This window comes from Dromaius novaehollandiae, chromosome 1 (assembly GCF_036370855.1).
Source record: "Dromaius novaehollandiae isolate bDroNov1 chromosome 1, bDroNov1.hap1, whole genome shotgun sequence".
In the NCBI taxonomy this organism is placed as follows: domain Eukaryota; kingdom Metazoa; phylum Chordata; class Aves; order Casuariiformes; family Dromaiidae; genus Dromaius; species Dromaius novaehollandiae.
The window spans coordinates 65,485,404-65,508,022 of record NC_088098.1 but is presented as its reverse complement, the minus strand read 5'-3'; the positions used below and the strand labels follow the sequence as shown (position 1 = coordinate 65,508,022).

The window sequence follows — 22,619 nt, the reverse complement described above, 5'->3', positions numbered from 1 at the left end:
CCTTCAAAAACAACTGAAAAACTCAAGCTACAGGAAAAGTTTCAACCTTCATAGAAGGATAGCTACCACTAGAAAGTAGCAAGCTGCTCATGCTAAGTACAGACAGTTGAAGGAAAAAAAATGAAGTTTGTCTTGCTCAGTGTAAAATACTGGAGAGCTGCAGGTTAACGCAAAGCAAGTTAGCTAGGAAACTAGGGCTAGCTTTCTATTTCTTGAATAAATTGCTAATTGATTTTTAATGACTAAAGAATATTATGATAGCCTTTTTTAAATACAAGTCGAGTGCTTCAAGTACTCCATAATGAAGTGCATAACCTTTCACAGAATAACATTAATCAAGAAGCACAGACTACTCAATAAAATTAAAGGGAGGTAAATTTGGAACTTGCGTGTAGAAATGCTATTTTTATGCAGCCTACAACCAATCTGTGGAATTCACTGCCTCAGGAAGTGATCTATCCAAATGCAATGGTAAATGCCAATAACAAGATCTCTAGGTGAAACTGAATCTTGCTTGTAGTCATATAGGGAAATAAAATTGGAGAATACATGGAGAGGGAGACAGGAAAAGGGAGAGGAGGCACAGCCAACAAACACTTAACTGTCCCTGAATATAGCTTCCTGTTTGAAGCCTTCATTTTGAAAATCATCTTTTTCATGAAAAGTACTTAAGCACTTTAAGGATGTATAAGTGGTTTTGCAGCTTAGATCAAAGATCAAAGTGCATCATACTGGCATGGCTCAGGTGATGCAGAAAGGCTTATGCATATACTAATGTGAGACTTAGATATTTATCATCTATCAATAATAAAGAGGTTTGGATTAAAAAAAAAGGATTTTCCTTTTCCACTCCTCCTCTTCCCAAGAATATTTGGGTGAATGCATTTTATTCACACATACTCGCATGGAGCTACTGCTTTAAACTGCTCAAGCAGCACTAGAACCTGTCTTTTGTACAGAATGAGGCATTGTTTTGCACCTGGGAGGGAGTTCCTAAAACCTTTTAAATCAGAACTCAGGCACAAAAACAACTAAAGTGAACAACAGAGGGTGGCACTCCACCCTTCACTACTACACGTAACCTATGCTGACCATATTGAAGAAAAAAAAATCTACACTACAGATAATAAAACCTATGTATCAGGCAAGGGCTATGTGGCCCAGAAAGGAACGAGTTTAAGATTTTCAAGTATTTCTGTTCTGTTATCTCTTCTGCTTCCATTATATTGTCATAATGTTTCATGATAGTTAAAAGCTTTGCTTTGTTGTTGAACCTTCCCACTGACTGCCTAAATGTGTTGCAGTCATCCTGTCAGGGAAATAAAATGGTCTCATAAAACTGATGTGACCCATCAGAAATAACTAAGGCAGGATGAATTTGCCAGGAAGTGTCTGGATAAATCTGTACAGTGAAGAAACAAAAAAACAGAGATTCATTTTTCTACCTTTACTTATGCTAGATATATTACATCAGCAGAAATAGCTGAGGAATGAAATATCCATCCCAAGTGTAAATAAGGATAATGTTGGCAGTTTCTAAGAATATCCAACTAACAACTGTAGTTGGTGATGGAGCGTTTTTCAGGCTGTTCTGCAAACAAAAAATAATTTGTTCAGTAGATTACTCTCTTCTGGCTAATCTCTCAACTTTAGAGTTGATTCTGGCTTAGGAATACCTTGGTTCCGAAATACTTGCAATCTTTGCCTTAAAAGCTCTTGCCAGTAGTCAGAGTAGACAGAGGACTCATGACATGAAGGCTTGACTCCTTCTCTTATTATCAACAATTTTTCTTGTCCTTAGAAGTCTAAGACATCCAATAACAGACTCTTTAGTGGTCATGCACTTTTACAGCTCTTAATTAATTGGACTGTGACTATAGACTGTGACAGAAATAAATCAACCCCTGAATTTGCAAAAAATTATCATTGCTGGTTAGCTCTGGTGACAAAGTCTGCATACTATTTTTCTCTGACCTCTAACAGTACTGCTTATATTAGATTCTTTTTTTATTCAACACTTGCAATAAATATATTAGTTACGCAAGTTGCAATATATTGGAAGTCACACTACTCTTAACATTGCTTTTTACGAAGAAATTGCTCAATGTTCTTTACAATTTCTAGCTTTTTTGCAAAACTATAAATCCTAAAAAGAAGCCTCAGGAAGATTTTTATGAGGGAGTAAAAAGGGACACAGTACTAAAATTGAATTTCTGTATATGTCAGGATCCGAAGAATTTTTTCTAACCTGTGAGACAAAGTGTGGGATTGCTTTTTCAGCATTGAAATCCCACAGATCCTGTATCTGCAGGTGCATTTGCAGCCTAAATGGTGTGAGGCTGCTGCATATCATATCTATAAAGACACGAAAGGAGCACATTTTCGCTTGAGAATTCTATGGCTGGTCTCCAAAAACATCTCAAGTAAGTCTTTACACAGCATACATCCATCTGACTTAACTGTTCACATAATAAGCAAGTGAAGGATCGTATTTGCTATTTCCCATCATATGCCCCTAACGATGGATTTAGACTTACTGCATCATTGCCCTAGGGATGAAGAGCCTACCTTTCAGATTCCTCAATATTTAAAATCTAATCAGGTGTCTTTGCTTGGTAGGTTTTTAATCCAATATTCATGTATATGCATAACTTAAGGCATTTGAGTAATTCCATTGAAGTCAATGGTCAGTAATATTGTTACCACCAGAAATGAACTTACATGCTTAAGTACTTTGCTTGAATAGGGTGGGGTGCAGGATTGGGGAAAATATATGATAAGGAGCTCATTTCCTGAAATTGCCTGTGAAAAAGAGCAGTATAAAATGAGAAGTTTTGTGCATATAGTGACTAAGAGATGACGAAATCATTTCGTTCATAACAAAAAGCTTTAAGCATTTCAGTCTAGACATTCTAGTGCACCATGAGAAGCATTATCATTCTTCTTGTCAACCTGAAATACTCTTTTAGCCTTCCTGAATCTGTAAGATGGGTGATAGGAAGCAGGAATCGAAGGTCTCAGAGCTGACTCATGGAAAAAGGATAGAGAAGGGGGGGTGGAGAAATAAAAAACCCAAATCCTCTAATAAGCAAAAATATACAAATTAAAAGAAGCTGGACTTACTTTTACGGGCTTGGGAACAACAGAATAGAATTGCTTCTGAATGGCATAAAATATAAGCAAAAGGACTCCAGATGCCTTTGTTTCTCTTCTGGGTAGAATTTCTTTCTAAAAATCAATATTCCGGTAGTCTTCATGGTGCTCTAAGCCACAGTTGCTCTTTGCGACTGTTCTGAAATACTCTGCATTTTGTAGCTGGCAGTATCAGGAGGATGCAAAGGAGAGACTGGAGAGCTCACCTCAGCCTCACTCTGACCTAATGACACTCACAGGAAGGAGCAGCACTTGATCAGTTGCTCCTGCTAAAAAATATTTGCTTTGACACTCACATTTGTTTCATTTTGTAGTAGAGAAGTCAAATTTTAAGCTCAGCTGTTGTCATCAAGCACTTATTTTTAAGGCTCTTCTTACTGTGGTATCTGAATTATGGAATTTTACAAATAATCCTACATGTGCATATAGAGACTTTTTTTCAGAGTGTCTTCAGCACAAAGACAAGACAGAGCTGGATGCAGACAAGTGCACAAAGATCAGGAACCAGGGTATGGTATGCTTCAGTCAGGTTATTCTGATATATGGTAGGATCAAAGGAAATACTGTAGGCAAGAGCCACCATATGTGGGCAATGGGAAGAATAACATTTAGCATTCCAAGATTCTGGTGTGTACCTTCATTTCCTGATTGTTCTGTGTGTTTTGTAGTGATGAAAAGAGCAAATTAAAATTCCATCCCGAGCTGGAAATATTGGCAATTTGTGCAAAACTCCCTGCAGGAAGCAATTGGAGACTTTAGCTGAGAAAGGACTGCCGTGATGAGGACAACAGGCACCTCAAGGGAAGAGATTAATTTGCAATAGAGAACCCTTGGGAAAGAGTCAAAGAAACAGCAGCAAGGGACGATGAGTCCAGAAGAAAGAAGGGGAAGGGGGCAGACAGATCTGAGAACATGTAGCCTGCGGAGACTGCTTCTTAATCCCTGTCAACAAAGACTATGTTGAATCTGCTCTAAGGACAGAATCATCTGTCCTTACCCAATGCTTGCTGCCTACTTTGATCCAGGTGGACCATAATTCCCGGTTTATTTTAAAAACCCCTTTGGTCTAGCTGTAATTCACTGCTAGGCTGCCTCATTTCTTTCATAGGAGGATGAAGTCTCTGTCCAGAGCTGACCAAGCTTCCCACACACCACTATGGAGAAGAGAAGTTAAAGCACTGAGCCTGATGGGCTCAATCTCAGAGTCAAAAGAGCACACACACCTGCAAAAGGTACACTTTGACAGGCTCCCACTTCTCAGAGAGACTGTGTGAAGGCAGAAGTCTTGCAGAAAGGCCATAACAGGCTGCTGCAACCTGTGCAAGAACAAGGCTAGACTGAAGACCTAGAAGCAGTGTCAGCTGCTTGACAGCAGATAAACTGAAAACATGTAAAACACATGTTTGAGCTTCTCTGAAATTACATAATCACATTAGAATGGCATTTGCTGTTGTATGAACTCCCTCTGATGAGGAGCACATAAAAGACATGAAACAAACTATATTTGTTTTTGTTGCATATAGTATGCAGGAAGTGAATTGCTACCAGTAGAATTTGCCAAGCCTATTTCTTTACAACTGCAATGAGTTATATTTTCATCAATCATTAAACATTGGCCCCACCTTCTCAAGAATATGCCCATTTTCTCAGCTGGGTAAAGCCTTATGAAGTCTAAGACACATTAAAAACACCACTTTTCAACTGTCTAGCCCCAAATTACTGATGCTGTAAGCTGACACTGAATCCTTGCACTGTGCTTTTTAGCCTCTAGTTTATAACCATTAAACTCCACAATATTATTTCATTCTTTGGTCAGTTTCTATATTAATATTTCATCTATTTTTTCTTTGGGTGCATATTTTCTTTTCAGCCAGCTATTTTTTAAAAGACTGAACTACTAAGGGAATTTCAGCATCTTTGTGCATGTCATTTTAGGATCCTGGATTTGAGAGCAGGAAGAGAATTAAAATTTGCATTCAAATACCAGCAGGTCAAAATGTCCACGGCACACAATGACTGAGTTGGACTGTTTTCCCCCTGAAATTTATTTACATTGAAAACGCTCGCTGATTTTGTACTTTTATGGCATGTTAGTTTGTGCTTGTAGGAGAAGTAGGGGCAATATTGGCTTGGGTGTGTTTACTCCTCGTCATAATTAAACTTGTGATTTTAAATGGACATCATCCAAGTTTATTATACAACTTCCATTGATGGTAAAGGCTACCGGCAGCTGACTTAGTACTTTTTAAAATAGAGGAATAAAAAGTTAGGTTCTCTATTGACCTAGAGAAAACTGCAGTTTTCTCTGCATGCAGTTTTCTCTGCAGTTTTGCTGTTTTGCTGACATAACCTCTGCATATCCACTTTTGTGAGTGAAAAGTACCACTGGGAAATCCTATAGTCAACTACATCAAGGGACGGAAAACAGAAATAATCAGGAAGGTACCATTTACATCTTCCCCTCCTCCTGCTTGTACTCTCTGTGCTTTTTTGTGGGACTTTTGTATTAACCTTTTTCTGTGAAAACTGGAGGGGTCTGTGTACCTCTGCAGGATGTTTGGCAATACAGAGATTCTGAACTCCTGCTGAAAATATTAGTTACACAGCTAGAATTCCTTACATCAAAGGCAGCTAATTTCTGGGCTCCAACTTTGCTAGCTCACCTTCTTTCTGCAGGTTTAATAGGTAAAAGAGAAAAAAATATATTATTTCTAAATGTATTTCAATTCAGTTTACCATGGAACAATTGTCCATGTAATTTAAGATCAATCAGACCATGTTTTCTACTGGAAGTCAAGAAAGAATTATTGCTATCATAATTGATTGCTCTCAGTTACTTTTCTTTACAGTTAACTTGGGAAGAAGAAATACATCTTCTTTTTCTTTTTCTTTTTCTTTTTCTTTTTCTTTCTTTCTTTCTTTCTTTTTTTTTTTTGGCAAAAGCAGTATTTAGAAATAAGTCAAGTGTGGTCACTGTTCTGTTAATCCAGATGCCCTGAGATTGCAGAAACAAAATAAGCCAGAATTGATACAGTTTCAGAAATGTAAGCCTGAGAAGGACTTTTTACCATAGTATGGGCTGTCAACACTAGTGTCCTGGACAGTTCATTTCAGTTCTCCCTTTCAGTTTCAATTGGATGAATTATTTCCCATTAAACCTATAGAACTGCATGGAAAATTCAGGCAGATGCTTGGCATTCTTATCCTAATAACTGCCTCTGCAGTCCTGGGTTCCTGCCTTCCGTAACGAAATCAGATCTGCTTTGCCCAAGTGTTAATTCTAGACTAACTATTGAATGCAGTGAATTGAACCTACATCAGTGAAAGATCAAAACATCCTTCAGTCTACAGAACACTCAGAGATCCTTTAGGGCAACACTGGTTCTGTGAATGAGAGAGATGAATGAAACATTTAAAATGAATCAAACTATGAGCTGATTGTAGTGCTTCTGGAACAAAGAAGGAGGTTGAATGAAATGACCCTCTGATTTCAGAGTATTTTCCTCTTCTGACTCAAAACTGTTGTAGCCCTGTGGGAGCACTCCAGTGGCTTGTGGATGAGGCAGCCTAAAGCCACAAGATGAAGTAGAGCCCAGCATCTCTGCCACTGCCATATCTAGATTCAGAGAATATGCTCCATCTCCACCAGAGAACCTGTGTCGCAGCAGGATGGAAGGGGACATTGGCTCCCTTATTCATATGTTCCATATTCTTAGGTTCCATCTGCCCCGGGAAGATTCCTGCTTAATTTACAGTAGTCTTCAACGTAAAAAATATAAAATATAGTATGTTCTAGCAGTGATAACAGCTTAAAAATAATTCTTTAATATCCAATTATCAAAAATCCTTACGCAAACTTCCAATTTACAAATGCAAAAAATTCCTCTATGTAGGAATACATCAGCCATATACTTGCACGGATGCATTTTGGATTTAATTTTTTTTTTTGTGTGTGTTAAACAAAAGTGAAATCTTGATATTCATTTATTGCCAAGTGACTCATATTCTAGAGAGTTCTGGAACTGTTGCACATTAAGGATACAAGTAATTCCTCCTCAACTATTCTCTCAAAAGATTTTTTTTTTAATGGTGGCTTTGGTCACCCTATTTCTGCATTGGGATTGACTGTGACATACAGACTAGCGGGGGAAGAAAATGCAGTACACTTACTCAGGGAAAACTCCTAAAGATGCAAGGCTGAGACTGAGCAGAAGGTCTCCACGATTTTCTATAAACACAGGGCCTGAAGTCTAGTATGCCAGGCCTCTGCCCTTGGTCATTCTGCTTGTTGATACAGTTGGCTGACAGATCATTTTCCCTAGTTCTTCCCTCCTCAAAAGCTAACATCAGTAGTGACGTTATCTTTGCTTTATTACCGCACTACTTTTTTGGTTCCTGCACAGTATATCTACTTAGAGGAGATTCATGCTCTTGAACTGCCTGCACAGCCAGGTCCCTATATGAGTAACAGCATCCATTAACACTCTCCATTTTCTCACGCAGTCAATTATGCAAGGGGGCTAGCTTGTTGGGGTGAATTTACAAGTTTCAGAAATGCCCTATAGTGACCTCCAAAAATTATTTTGACTTGTGTGACTTAATCAGGATTTGAATTCAGGCCTCCAGAGGCAAAAGTCGCAAGGCTTTATGTGAGTTGCCTTGTTCCTACATAAGTGTGTATATATATTTCTTTACCCTTTAAAAAGAAAGGTTGATCTTTGAAAAAGTTATTCAAAAGCCCAAAGGCTATTTAGCTACAGGGCTGATAGTTCTTTCATTATAGCTACTGCAGCACTTCCATCTTTTACTGCTGCTCAGTTATTTAAAAACCTTTTCATCTTTTAAAAGCTTTGGAAATTCACTCCAAAAGAATAAAGTGCCGATTTCAAGCATGAAAGTATCCGCTAGGATGGTGGGTTTCCAAATGTAAAGATTTCATCTCATCTTAGAATTCTGGGCTTTCCCTTTCAGTCTCTGGTTTTTTTTTATTTACATTTGCATGGCTGACTATCTAGGAAGGATTTTCTGCCTGTTTTACTGTATTGCTGTTTTATAACTGCTTCTGTTTTTCTCAGTGCAGACTGATAGCAAATTCTACCATGAGTACATCAGAACAGCACTGACTGCTGCATGCACAGGAATACACAAGTACATACTGTTCATTGATTTACATAGCCAATTAAATTCTTAAAAATAAAGAGAATTAAAAAGAGTACTATAAGCTGTAGATAATCACTACCTTCTTTCCTAAGTGGAGGTATGATGGTCAATTCTTTTATTTTGCACTTGATCTGTGTATCCCAGTTTCCTTTGTAGACAGTTCCCCAATCTATGATATTCCTAGAAATCCATTCTACATTTTAGATGAGGAATCCAGCTTTCAGTTGCGAAATCACATCCAAAACTCACCAATAAAAAGCATGATATTTAGACTTCATAGCACAGATAATAAACCTTCATCTGCTAGGAACACTACCCACTCACAGATATTGTACAAACACTAGAGGTTCACTGAAGAAACTACTATCAAAGAGCCTGAATGCAGTGCCACTGCATATCAGCGTACAAGGCTGACCCTTTTTTTCTTGTGTTATCAGCAATAGCAAGCACGCAACATCAGCGTTATATCCAGAACTGATTTCTTGTAAATATGCTTTAAACATCCACAGTGTGGCTGTTCTGTGGCAATTGTTCCTCTGACTGAGTCTGGAATCCTTCATTTGCTACTTCTGGTCACTTTGTATCTTTAGGAAAATGCGCCTCACAGTGTGCCTCTGATTTGTGTGAAGTTCAGAGGACTGGAGTTAGAAGCCTAAGAGAGAAGACATTTCTGGAGGAAACCATGGAAGCAGCTAAACTATAAGCTTATGAAGGTATGACCACCCATGAGAGGACCTGTAATTCCTGCTCAAGATAGAAACCCCACTGAAACCAATGAAGAAATGCAGAAGCCAGTTTCAGTGGACCAATTCTCTGTGCAGGCAGGGAACATTTACTACTCACAGTAAGACTGATGAGGAATGAGCTGTATGGTCCTGTATCTTGAAAATGTGATGCTGAAACAAAACTAAACTCAAATATGAGGCTTACAAATAGTTCTAGAGCTACCACTTCTATTCTGACCTTGTATGTACTTCCCAGTCTTTTTCTTTCCCAGGGACTATGTCATGAGCCAAAGTCCATTATTTGTGTATCTGACTAGTGGATCTGGATCCAGACTTAAAATCTCTGAATATGATTGTTTCAGAAGGCAACAATCACCAGCGATCATTGAAAAATATGACCAAAGCAGCAGGGCCAGAGAAATGAACCCACAAACAGAGGCACTCAAATCCTAAGTCACTTAGAAGTGTCCCAGTAGCTCAGCTCTTAATTTTATAGCTCTGGGATAAAAAGATTAAAGACAAGAAAGGTCTCTGTGGTGATTAGACAGCAGCAATTAGGAAAGAGCCTAAGGAAGAACAAAAGAAGAAAGAACAGAGAAAGGGCAACAGAAAGACAGGGCTATTAAAGAGGTCCTTCCCACGCAGGAGCACTGGGCAGAGGGTCTCCACTAATACCACCCCATAAACATCCCACGAAGGAGCTCATTTTTAATGTAGAGCTTCTTTTCATATAGAGGAGGAGGGCTGAGAGGCCCAAAGTTGAGGCCTGAAGGGCTCCTGAAGCCTTCATGTCACATAATATGTGCCCATTTTGCATTAAAAGCCACAAATGTTCAGCAGCAGTTTTTTTGTGGCAGCTGGCAAACAGCAAGTCATTGCCGTTACTCACTTTTAAGGCAGCAGTATAGGCAACTGTGACAGTTGCATATGCATTGATTGGTTCATGCAAAAATCAGATTCAGGTCAGCATTTATGCAAATTAAGCGTGGCCACTGCCTTTCCAATGCAATAATGCTGCGGCACTTCAGTGCTCTGAACTGTGGGCCCTCTCCCCTTACCCACCCCTGTTACAGCAGATGGAGATCATATAACCTCTGCAAACACAGAGATGGGCTGCTCATACTTGCGTGCTTATTCTTTGTTATTTTTTCACATCCATGCCAAACCCTGCCAAAAAGATGATTTAAAAACCTCAGACCCACAACAATAAAAGCTCAGCATTTTGGGGGGAGGGAGGCGGGGAGAAATAAACACCATGGAAACATGTAGAGAGATATATTCTTAGAATCAGATAATTCTCTTGTGTGGAAAGCCTTACTAATTCAAGCCCAAGTGCTGCAAGAATAAAGGATTAGGAAGAAAAACACAGCTGGTGAAAATTTGGGGTTGCAGCTCTGCATTTAACATCTTCTACTTTGTGGCAATATCACTGTGTTCCTCATAACATCTTCCTCACTGGCTGCAACAGGCTGTGGAGGGATGAGAAAAGCTCACAAGATATGCCAAGGCTGTTAGCAAAGTAAATTATATCTGTTTTTCTGTTTGTTTCCCAGTTTGATTTCATGATGGAAATTGTAAGGTGGACTGTGAACTCCAGTTTCAAATTCAGTTAGTGAATCTTGGAAGTATGATTTCACAGACTCAGAGATTGGAAGAAATCTTTTAGGTCAGCCTGTCTAACCCACTGCATCTAGTATGCTGTCTTTGGGGGATGTGCTGCTTCTGAATGGTTCCACTGATTCAACCTCATCACATTGTCTTGGTTGTGGCTCTAGTGCGCTGTCTTATATTACTAAAATATTCTCTCTTCTGGAGGCTGGGCAAGCCTACCAAGGATTGTTCCGTTAAATTTGAGGGAGTCAGTCTACTGTGTGCCAGGTCAGGCATCTCTTCCAGAGACAGGTTAATGCCCTGGATCTGATTCAGAGCTGGCTTTAGTCCATCTGTAATAATAACACACTCTTTAGTTTACAGTCAGAGCGTTGAGGTAAATTGTCCCTAGAAGCACTGCGTTACCGTGTTATTTTGAGAGACTTAACCAAGTATGCTGAAGCGTTGTCCAAATGACACGGGACAAAGCCAGTACTCCTATAACTATGGCAGGCTTAAGGCTGCTCATTATTAATAATCATCAACTAGATCAAGTAGAATTACTTGATCCTATAATTCAAGCTGCAATGGTCTAGTTGTATGCAGAGCATCCCAGGGCCAGGTTATCTGTTACTCAGCAGTATAAATACTCCAATGCAACAACATCTGATTGGATTTTGCACTTGCTCCCTGCTCTGTCTGCATGTATTTATATGATCTCTTAGATGCAGGAGGGTGGAGAAACCGGGCACTTAGAACAGAGGCAGCAGTGGGCAGTTTTGTGTGCAGTGTCACAGGGCTTCAGCTGCAGAGAGCAGAATTCACATGAAGATGAAAGCCCATTCTAGAGACAGGGCACTGTCTAGATTGTATTTAACTCACGAGTGAAACTTCCCCTAAAGGACAGCAACAAACTGATTAAAAATAATTAAAAAGAAGCCCCATTAGGGAAGGTTAAAAGAAATGGATCTGCTCAGATTAGAAGGAGATTAAAGGGAGACACTAAATGCCTACAAATACTTAAACATGATGTTACAAACTGCACAGGGATTAATTTTCCTCATTAGTCAGAAAGACAATAAGAAAAAATGGACTGCAATAGAGATTGATTACAAAATGCAAAATGACTCAATTTGTAACATTTGTCTGCATCTGCTGCTGAAAGTTCCCAAGACTGAGGGGTCTTCAGAAATGGGCCTAGGTGTCTGCACAAGGGAACAAGCTGCTCAGGCTAGTCCCTTATGCATTAAGAAGAGGCTTGAGAATAATAAACTCAATCTTGCTACAATGCACAGGAAATAATATGATCGGTAAAGGTGCCTGTCAACTCCAATGATTCTATGATCTGCCTGCATTTGAGACAAAGTCACCTGGTAGTTTTAGTGGGACAAAGTAAACCTTTTAAGACTGAGGCAGTTTAGGAGATGTGCTACTATCAACACTTAATGTTCCCTTCAGCAAAGATTGCTCCTTCAGCAAAGAGTCACAAGGTTGTTCTGCACTGATTTTCACCCTGCCCAGCGCAGTTGTTTTACATATGAAATTTGGCTCATTGCAAGCAATTATCTTACTTGCCACTATAGCAGTGTCAAACTGTTTTTCCCAGCATTTTTCTTCCATGTTTCAAAAGAAGCTAATCTATTCACAAACTTTATCTGTTGAGTGAGAGAGGAGCCTGGGAAGTGTATTGATCTTCTCAAGATCAAGTCCTTCTAGAGAATAAAAGTTTATTGCTTTCCTGTCCCTGGTTATCTCTTTGTGAGCATGTGGATCACAGGCTGGGAAATAACACTCCATGGTAGAGGAGACAAACTTCACCTAAGAGGTGAAAAGCTGAAGGAGGTATGATGGGAAGCATGAAGGAGGAAGCAGGAACCTGAAAGTAAAATCTGAAAAGCTATTTAAGTGGATCAGTAGTCCAGGATTACAACCTTGTGGAAGGTCATATAGCTTTCTAACTTAGGAAACATGCAGGTTTGACCTTGCAAAGTGTGGCAAAAGATAGACATAGGTTTTATGAAATTACTGGTTTATTTTTTAGGGCATCATACTGAAATGTGCTAAGCTCCCTCCATTCCCACTGACAGAAACGCAGATATCTAGGTACCTCTCAGAAGCTATTTTTTTGGAAATAGGAGGGCATAATTGAAAAGCACTTATAAAAAAGTTCAAACCAAAGGAACTGCTCCACTGGCTAAACATTTCAAGCCAAGCAATTCAGCCCAGAGCCTTATCTGCTGCTCTGCTAAGTTTTACGTCAGGCTCTTATTTTCAAATTTAAGGAGAGAGCAAAGAAAGCTCCTTATACCCACAGGTAGGTCCTTTGAAGGTTATCACAACGAACACCAAGGCCCTGAACAGGCATTTGTAAGTCCTTGTGTGGTGCACATGACTGCATGTAGTACACCCAGACAGTATGAGTAAGATTTTACATGGTAGAAAGTGAGATCCTGACATTTTGACAATAATTAAGAGGAATTTTGCCATTGACCTCAGCAGTACCAGATTCAAACCTTGGTATCTACCCTGATTTTCAGATGAGCTAAGAACCTGCTTGGAACTTAGAACACTCAGCACTTTTAATAATTAACCTATTAGCTTACACCATTAAGTGTAAGAAATTATTTTGGAAAATCATGACCTAAAATTTTCAGCCGCAAAGCTGTCTGATTTGCAGACAACTCTTTCTTATACCTTTCTTTGATCTGTGCTTCCCTTTCAGATTAAAATGGAAAACCAACTCTCAATCTGAGGATTAGGATGGAGAGAGGGGATCTTTAAGTCTGAATTTCTAATTTAACTGTGAAGATACATTTACTAATAGGGCAAATTTTAATTTGCATGCCCTCACTGTGGATGCAGGAGATCTTTTAAAGTGCTATCTACTTGAGAAGAGACTAGCTTCCTACCTCTCCGCTCTCTTGTGGAGCTACAACCCACAATGAGTTGTCTATTACCAGTCCACTCTTCTTTGCCTGAAAAAGGCAAATGTCAGGGAATAGAGTTATATATGACTCAGGCTTCACTAAAGAAACAGTGGCTCACACACATGTCTTAAAAACTTATTTACACCCTACTCCACTTGCTAAAATTCTCCCCTCGCTCTCAGCATTTGAAATGTTGCATCTTTATCAATTCTTTACTGTTTGGAAGTACTCTTCCTGTTGGATCTGGCCAGCTCAATCTAGAATGCCCTTTGCATGGACTACAAAACTTACTGTATAAACCATAATAGATATAGTTTGAAACATCTATGGATGAAATTGCAGTATGAGTGTTTAGAGATGGTTTCTACATATCAGTATTACAGACATAATGCTTCTTATAGGTGTGCACTGTAGTAACTGCCCAGTCAGCATTTGCCCCCAAAGTACCACAGACTTCTTTGCAGAAGGAAATACCCACAGCATCTCAGATACCTACTGTATGGCAAACACTGATCAGTGCTGACTTCTAGCCACTTTGCCAATATAACACAAAGAGGCAAAAAGTCCCATGGAGACAACTGCACTCTTAAGATTGTTTAGTATAGCTTAATCCTGTGTGCCTACCATATCAGGTGTTCAGGTGTTTACAATATGAGTCAAACTTTGTATTTCATGGCCTTTAAACATAGATGGTATGTTTTTTCTTTATAAACTAATTTTCTGCCTCCTTCATTACTGAAACTGTATCTGCACTCCTAACTCTAGCTTTTATAGTTTCATCTAGGAATAGCTGGGAACTGATGATAACAAATACTACTTTGGTTTCAAGAAGCAAGCCTTCTAGTAAAGCTATAAAACTAAACTGTCCCTGAAAATAATGACCATCGATCTGCATTAATTTCAGGTCTCAGTTCACCATACTACCTTTAAAGAAAAAAAAAAACCCCAAAACCTCAGGAAATTAGTGAAAAAGCTGGCTGAATACCAAACAAAAGCCAATCGCTAAAATTCAGGCTGCTATAGGGATGCCATAAAAAAATGAGACCATCTGCAGCAGTCATGGTAGAAAATCATTTAGCAGTGAATATATGCCTTTTGGCTCCTGTTATTAGAAAATTGATAGTTGAGTTCTGAATGATCCACATCCAGTCATGCAAGTGATGCATGAACCCAAAAGTGTGAGGATTCACTGGGTCTCTTGTAACAAGTGCCTTTGGAGAAAATTCTGAGAACTTGCAGATAAGGTCTTAAGTGAAAAAATGGCATACAGTGCAACAGGTGTCTTCACGTTTACTCCTGACATCATTTATTCTCTCTCTATTTGCCCCGAACTACCCATAAGTCCTCTCAATCACACAAAGAGAAATGGCAGGAGGAACATGAGGTAAATGTGATAAAAAGTTGTATTATATATAGCCATAGCTGAACAGTTGAGCAGTTTTGCCCAGTTCCTCTTTCAACTTAACTTCTGCTCTTCTGTATTATTTTATTAATTTACATCCTCATTTCAGGTAAAGCCAACTTTTGTGTTCTGAGACTCAGATTCTCCTTGTGTTATGATCTCTGCCCTCTATCTCAGGTGTTAGAAGAAAGCTAGACTCACAATTTTAATCTAAACGTAAGAGGATAAAAAGACTGGGAACTGACGATAACAAATATTACTTTTGTTTCAAGAAGCAAGCCTTCTAGTAAAGCCATAAAACTAAACTGTCCCTGAACATAATGGCCATCAATTTGTATTAGCTTTTGCCATCAATTAGCTGTACCCATCAAACTGTTAGCTATTCCATATAGGGTATCTATTGCAGATAAGCTAAATCTTCAAAGGAAAATCTTGTACACTCTAACTCATGGGCAGAATACAGCTTCAGACTTGTGTTTAAAAGAGAAGCTGATGCTGATTAACAGATCAAGCCTGCTTCAGTCCAGACTATCCTTTTCTGTGCTTTAGGTCATCTTGAGTTAAATTCCATTATGCACTGTAGCACGAGTCCTATTTACACTGGAATTCCTACCATCCTGGAAAACCAGGTGTCATAACATGCCAGTCTTCAAATGTAGTCACAGTCCAGGTTAGCCCTGTATAGACAGGACAGAGCTGTGTTTGAATTAAATTCCTGGACCATAACATAGTGCTGCAAAAGTTGATGGCAACAGCTAAATGCAGAAAGTATTCTGTCTGATTTACAGTTTAAGACTAAATCTGATTTTAACTCCTATAAAGTAAATGTATTGTCACTGAATTTCCTAGCACAGTAGGAATTACAGTATAAAAACTAAAGATATTGAAACTTCCAGAATTAGCGTAAAAGACGAGTTCATTTAAAATTCTGCATTTAGAGTAAAGATAAGGTCATGTTTGGACTAACCATATATACCATGATCTAGATTAGTATTAGAATTAGGAAGGGGGCAAGAACTAGTATTAGGGTAGAATTCAGAATGAGGAGTAGTGCTGGCATGAAGAGGGGTTTGTGAGGCCTTTCTTAAAACCTATGAGTAGATTAGTGTACTGCCTTTGTAACCTGAATGACACAGGTAAAGCACCCAATTATCTGTTTTACAAAGACTTTTACACTAGTAATCTGGAGATGTATGAGATAGTTAACCCCTTCAAAGATGGTCTTTACATGACATTCTGGTCAACAAAGGTACATTGCAAATCTTCAAACCAATAAGCCATGTGCAATCTTTCAATATTTTCATACTGATGGTAAGTCAATATTTACATTTGATTTAACTATGCCACACAAAACCTCCTGTATCACCCACTAATATCAAGTTAATTAAAGCTCCATGCTAGCACCCATGCCTTGACTATATAGAATGACCAAGAAAAACAAAGATTGAGCTAAAGCACCAAAGTCCCAATGTTGCTGGGGCACACGAGCAGGCATTTCAACTTATCATTTTCGGATACGTACCCAGTACAGTACATCTGTCCAGCCCTCCATGGTGATGCACTGAAACACCGTCAGCATGGCAAAAGCAAAATTGTCAAAGTTCGTAATGCCGTGCTTAGGTCCCTCCCAGCCTGCTTTGCACTCGGTGCCGTTCTGACACTGCCGCCCATGTGCAGACTGGGGAGCACAAGGAGAGGGATCATCTTCTGCAGGTGTATCTTAAATGAGAGGCAGGGGAAAAAGGAGATGAAGAGATTTAATTGCTATTCAACACACCGATGAACAAGTGAAGAATATTTGTTTTTGACAAATGCATTCTGCAGTGAATTTGACAGATTTTTCTGAAGACACCCAAGAAACCATATTAAATTTAATTGGAAGAGGGATGTTTTGTTTTGCTTCAATTTCTTTTGGTAAAAAAATGGCCAAGCTGCCAAACTTCACAATCAAAACTGAAATGTACATTTTTTAATGTATATTCTTCTAACAGGAAGAAAACTGCCCTTCAGTGTTAGAGGGAACATTAGGTCAAGTTTATCAAGTTTCCTTAGACTCCATGTTTATAACCAGTATTTTCATACTGCAGTCACCTGGCAGACTGGGTTAATCATAAAAGGTAACTGCAGCATTGTAGGTACTGCTGTTCTAAGAGGCTGAGCCCCTGCAGTAGATGGGCTTCAGTGCTCTGGAGACAGGATGATATGGTGCTGGGCCACTGCTAAATGACAGCAGAGAGCCTCTGGAGCTCTGCTCTTTTGGAGGTTAGAAGCTGTGTGGCATTTTATCAGTAGCCATGTGGCACACAGAAGCTCTGTAAGACTTTAGTGCTTGATTATCCATCCTTTACCCCGTACAGGTGTTTCCAAAGATCCGTGAACCCATACAGCGAGCCTGCCTAAATGCTTTGGTATGTGAAAAAAGCATTTTTATAAGCACAAAACATCCCGCAATGGGAGCTTTTTTAATATGAGCCTAGTGATACATCTGATCACATTTACACCAAGGCATGCCAGAAATAGCAATATTAGAATTAGATGCTGTAATGTGTAGTAATTGTGTAATGATTGTGTAATGATAACAGTATAGAGGAAGATATATACACTTTAAAGACGTAGAAACAACTGACAGGTTATAATGGCTCTAGCACCATTTCCAGAAAATGAAATTTGCCAACATTATGATAGCAGAAAATAAAGAACTTCTGAAACAACTTCCCCCTGAATGATATTTTCTTGGTTATGAGCAGAACTGGGTCCTAGTCACTGGCACCCCCAAGACCCACAAGGGAATCACTGCTGCTCAAGTTGGGTAAATCAAATGATAAAAAGCAGACGGTAAGATGGGTGAGCAAAAATACAACTGAAGGGACTAATTTGAAAGTTCTTTCCTGATGGATTTGCTGTAAATCTTCTCATGAGCATACCCTTTCTCTCTTACTAGCTGCACTTCTATCCACAGTCATAGCCTGTGATTTAAAAAAAAAAAAAGGGTACTGGCCCTCAATTAGATGCTCCTTTACCCTCGTACAGGTTTAAAATGAAGATGTATTTGGGAACGGGACTAATAATAAAATATTAGAGTTGTCAATTTCCATGATGCCAGCTCATTTCCAGATCAGTCTGCTAGTGGTGAAATCAGCACTACTTTAGTACTTAGTACTACTTTAGGCTTGAGCCTCTGGGAGATGCATTAAAAAACTCAGCTTGGCTTTTAGTGCTAAAGGACCACAAAAAGTCTACAACAGTGTTCAGCAAAAATTGACATTTTTGCTTGTAGCCTTGACAGGCCAGCAACTGAAGTGCCTAAGAACAGAAAGCTAAAGTCTTACTGTTAAAGGCAGTCTCTCTACATCAAAGCTGATTCATATCCAATAGGCAGAAGAGGGGAACTACCGCTCTTGTGAATTCCCAAACACAAACACAGTAGGGAGCAAAGGCCACCCATTTCCAGAGCTAGCACAAATGCTCCATTATAAGGGGAAAGCCTCCCTCAGAAAATCTTTGTTTATTACCATCTTTCCTTTTCACTATGCACTCGGTCTGAAGGCACCTATGAACTTGCTGCTTGGTCGCTTTTCTAAACTCTAGCCTCAGGCAGCTTTCATTTGTCTTTGTCTGGTTTGAGCAGAGCATCTCCTGTGTCTGCTGTTGCTTCTGCAGTGCATTGCTATCCACACCCTGGCATGACTAAGTGACCATGATCTCTCCAACAAACACAGCTTTTGAATAATGCCTCAGTGTCTGATGTTTCTTGGCTCACATGCCCATAGTGTGGAAACCCATTCAAACGGTTTTCCTTTCACTGAGACCGATGAAGTCTGGGAGAAGAAATGAGATTAAAGACAGTGAACCAAATATTTAACCAGGAAAAGAGATCAATGAAGGAAATGGCCTTTATAATAAAAGTGCAAAAGAATGTTTCCATTCATCCTGGAGTTTTTGTTTCAGTGCAGCAGGTAGATCAGCAGCACCAAATTATTGCTACTCCCAGCACTTCAGGATCCTAACACATGGTTGCTTCATACTAGGTGTTGTTATTTGCACTAGCACTCATGGACTGTCATATGGCTGTGTAAGAATTCCCCTGCCAGAACAGGAACACCTGATACTCACTTTGCACTGGCGAAAATCTTTACATAAAAGACAGAAAACCAAGGAAATGGGCTCCATATCGTAGAGCATGCCCCTTACCTATTAGTCCCCCTTGTACGTGGTAGCAGGTCTTATGCATCTTCCCCATGAATAACTCCAGTCCAATGATAGCATAGATAATTATGACAAACAGCACCAGCAGGGCAATATGCAACAAGGGGACCATGGCCTTGATAATTGAATTTAAAACCACCTGGAGACCTGCAGAGAGAACAGAAGGAAGCACTTATCAGTGAGGGAACAAAACTTTGAGAAAGCACCTATGGGAGACTATAAATTGTGCAATGATATGTCATTTCTAACTCATTTCCCCAGCACCACCAGAACTCATTATCTTGATGATGTAAAGACTTTAATTTACAGAGGACCTTCCCTCCAGAAGACTCCCAGTGTTTCACAATTTAACACTGCAGCCTGAATCACAGGCTAAAATAAAACAGGTATTACCTTACCTGTCACTGAAATGCCACCACTCTGGGGAGGGAATACATTAGCTATTTTGCCTGTTCTTGAAAACCAGACCTAAGGTGTTCCCCAGATAGCATTCAGGGGAGCTAAAGCATGGAAAAAAACAAAGAACAACCAGAATTGAATCAGGACAAGAACAACAGTGAGATGTGCAAGAGGGCAAATGCTGGGGTGCCATGGAGCTGCACCACAGAGTGTGGGGAGGGAGGGCAAACTGAAGCTGTGTCCTGCTTGGATTTTCAGTCCTTCCAGACATCAGACCAGTTTCAAGGAGAAGGACCACCAAGCGCCTTCTGACTGAGAGCTCCTGGCCCTCTTGGGATCTCCCTGCACTTTAGATCCACCTCATCTTACTTTAGTCTGAGTAGAGGGAGTTAGAACCATCAGCGCTGGTTTTGCACCAAGATTTAGGGATTACTCTGTAACAGAGCTTGTCCAAGTCCCCAGCAAGGGGTATGAACAAAATGTTACTACACAGTTGTTAAGCATGAGACTGGTATAATTCCTGTTCCTGAGCTAGCCACACATTTCCAGAATGGCACTGGCAGACAAGCCTGGCTTGGCAAGGTGATGAGCAGCTGCACCCTCAGATGCAGCTGACACAAGCTGCAGATTCATGGGCCTCTCTGTGTCTCCTTCTCCCCATTTGTAAAATCAGAATAACAAAGCCAGCTTCATATGCCTTGCATTTACGAAGGTCTTAAAGTTATTATTGCTGGTAGCAGTGATGGCAAGTGCTGTCATTGTCTTGTTATTAATATTGGACGTATTGAGAGACCTCTAGGACTCTACAGTCTATGAACAGCCAGATCAGAACAATTACAAGCTCGTGATTTTGCAATGACTGAAAGCCAGATGCCATTAATGTCTCCTGCCAATGCTATCATCTCCTCAGAGAAGTTGATATTAGCTGTGATTTTTGAAAAATGTGATTCATGAGTTGTAAATGTCTGTTACACATCTTCAAGAGAGTTTGTGATAACGATTAACTTTTAAAATCTAACATCTAAGATCTTAGACTTTCATTTTTATTGCCTTTTCCCCCTTTTTTTTACAAATTGAAATACTTTCTAATAAGAATGACACATTTCTTGACAAGCACTTTCACTTGTAGGCAATCCACTTGTCAATTGACAGCTAAGGCTGAGACTTTGCATTTGCTCACCAGCCATGATGGCGTGCAGTAGAAACAAAGGTGGCATTAGCTGTCAGGTCAACAAGATCATTCACTGTCTGCTAGTAATCCCAAGTTGGCTACTAGCATCCCTTTAGTCAGAGGTTTTTTTCAGGGGTCAGTTCAGCTATCTGTTAGTGTCCCATACTACCATCCAAAGAGGGAGAGGTAATCTTACTTTGGATAGGTAATGTCACTAGGGAAGAAACTATTGCTGTGATCACACGGGGCAGCCAACTTTTTTTCCCATTCTTCCTAACTGCTCACCTCATTGTCTACTAACTCTAAATACATATAGAAAGTGAATAGCATTCCGACCAACATCACTCCGCTACTTTACAGCAGAAGAGAATGTGAGGTTCACCAGAAAATGAAAACAATGTCACGCCTTCTCCAAAGCAATGTAAAACATAAAAAGAAAGTTGAGAGTACAGATGTCAATGAATCTGAAGAGACCGAAACTCTGTAGATTAAAATATTTGTAGCTTCACTTAAAGCTTCACAAAATAAATCTACACAGGAGCAAAAAAAGGCCTCCAGTTTTAGTGATTTTAGGAGCCTCATTAATCCTAAATATAGCCAAGATTATGAGGTCAAGAGTTCTAAGACTAGGTCTTGCATAATTTACCCTTCATTATTATTATTAATTGAGTTAACTTTCATCATAGGATTTACCCAGGGATCTTGAGAGGGTATTGAGGACAGGTGCAATGATGAACAAAAAGCTCTCTCATTTTAAAACTGGGTTCATTATCAACCACAGCATTAAAGTGCCATAGCATAGAGCATATGTCCAGAGAAGATAATATCAGCACAAACCAATGCTGTTTATGTTAACAAAGCAGTGCTTGTAAAATCAAAGGCTTGCACCATAAACATGAGAGGGCAAGGTGTTTAGACAGCCAAGGGGAACATGCCATTTCCATCAGGAGATTTACAGGCGCTTCAGCTAGGTTAATTAGAGAAAAGCTTCTTGAGGATAATAAACCAACTTTGAAGAGAAGAGCTATTGAATAATGTTATCATGAATTGATGTGTGTGCCCTGCAGTACCCTGTTAGGGTAGTCTGCTTTCAAATCCAGATGATTCTGCTAACTAGCAAGTAGTATATACATTACCATTAAATTATTCAGAGATTTTCTGAAAGTTTAAAACCACTAACTATGCAGCTACTTTAGAAATGCTCTCTCAGAAGATGCACCGAATGCTACTTCTAGAGGGGCAAGGGATACCTGCACATCACCATGCTCCTGGTATTGCTGTCAAGCTTATTGTTCCAATATAGTTGCTGCCAGTAAGTTACCTTATTTTTCTCAGTTCAAGCAGCCACTTGCAACATGAATAGCTGTTGCAGGGAATGGAATGAGGAACCAGGCCTGGACAATCAGAAAAGTCTGTGGTGTAGAATGGGGAGAGCAGACGAGGAAGAGCGAAAGGAACAGGGGGAGTGCCACAGACAGGCAGAACAGAGACCCTTTCTTTTTAAGAATAATCACAGAATCACAGAATTGTTGAGGCTGGAAAGGACCCCTGGAGATCATCCAGTCCAACTGCCCTGCTCAAGCAGGGTCACCTACAGCACGTTGCCCAGGATTGAGTCCAGGCGGGTTTTGAATATCTCCAGAGATGGAGACTCCACAACCTTTCTGGGCAACCTGTTCCAGCGCTCTGCAACCCTCACAGTAAAGAAGTTTTCCCCCATGTTCAGACAGAACTTCCTGTGTTTCAGTTTGTGCCTGTTGCCTCTTGTCCTGTTGCTGGGCACCACTGAAAAGAGTCTGGCCCCATCCTCTTGACACCCTCCCTTTAGATATTTGTATGCACTGATGAGATCCCCTCTCAATCTTCTCTTCTCCAGGTTAAACAAG

The 22,619-nt window shown here is 39.7% G+C and overlaps 1 protein-coding gene across 9 annotated transcripts in view; it reads right to left on the bottom strand.

Annotated features, from left to right (window-relative positions):
• Nucleotides 1-22,619, bottom strand: part of LOC112993380 (voltage-dependent L-type calcium channel subunit alpha-1C) — a 416,350-nt gene that overhangs the window by 160,694 nt on the left and 233,037 nt on the right. For all 9 annotated transcript variants that reach the window (XM_064515158.1, XM_064515173.1, XM_064515116.1 and 6 more), the window contains 2 exons: nucleotides 19,149-19,310; nucleotides 16,480-16,676 (listed from right to left, as the gene is read on the bottom strand). In XM_064515158.1, coding sequence (XP_064371228.1) covers nucleotides 16,480-16,676; nucleotides 19,149-19,275 — 324 coding nt within the window. In that variant the 5' untranslated portion in view covers nucleotides 19,276-19,310. The remainder of the gene's footprint in view (nucleotides 1-16,479; nucleotides 16,677-19,148; nucleotides 19,311-22,619) is intronic.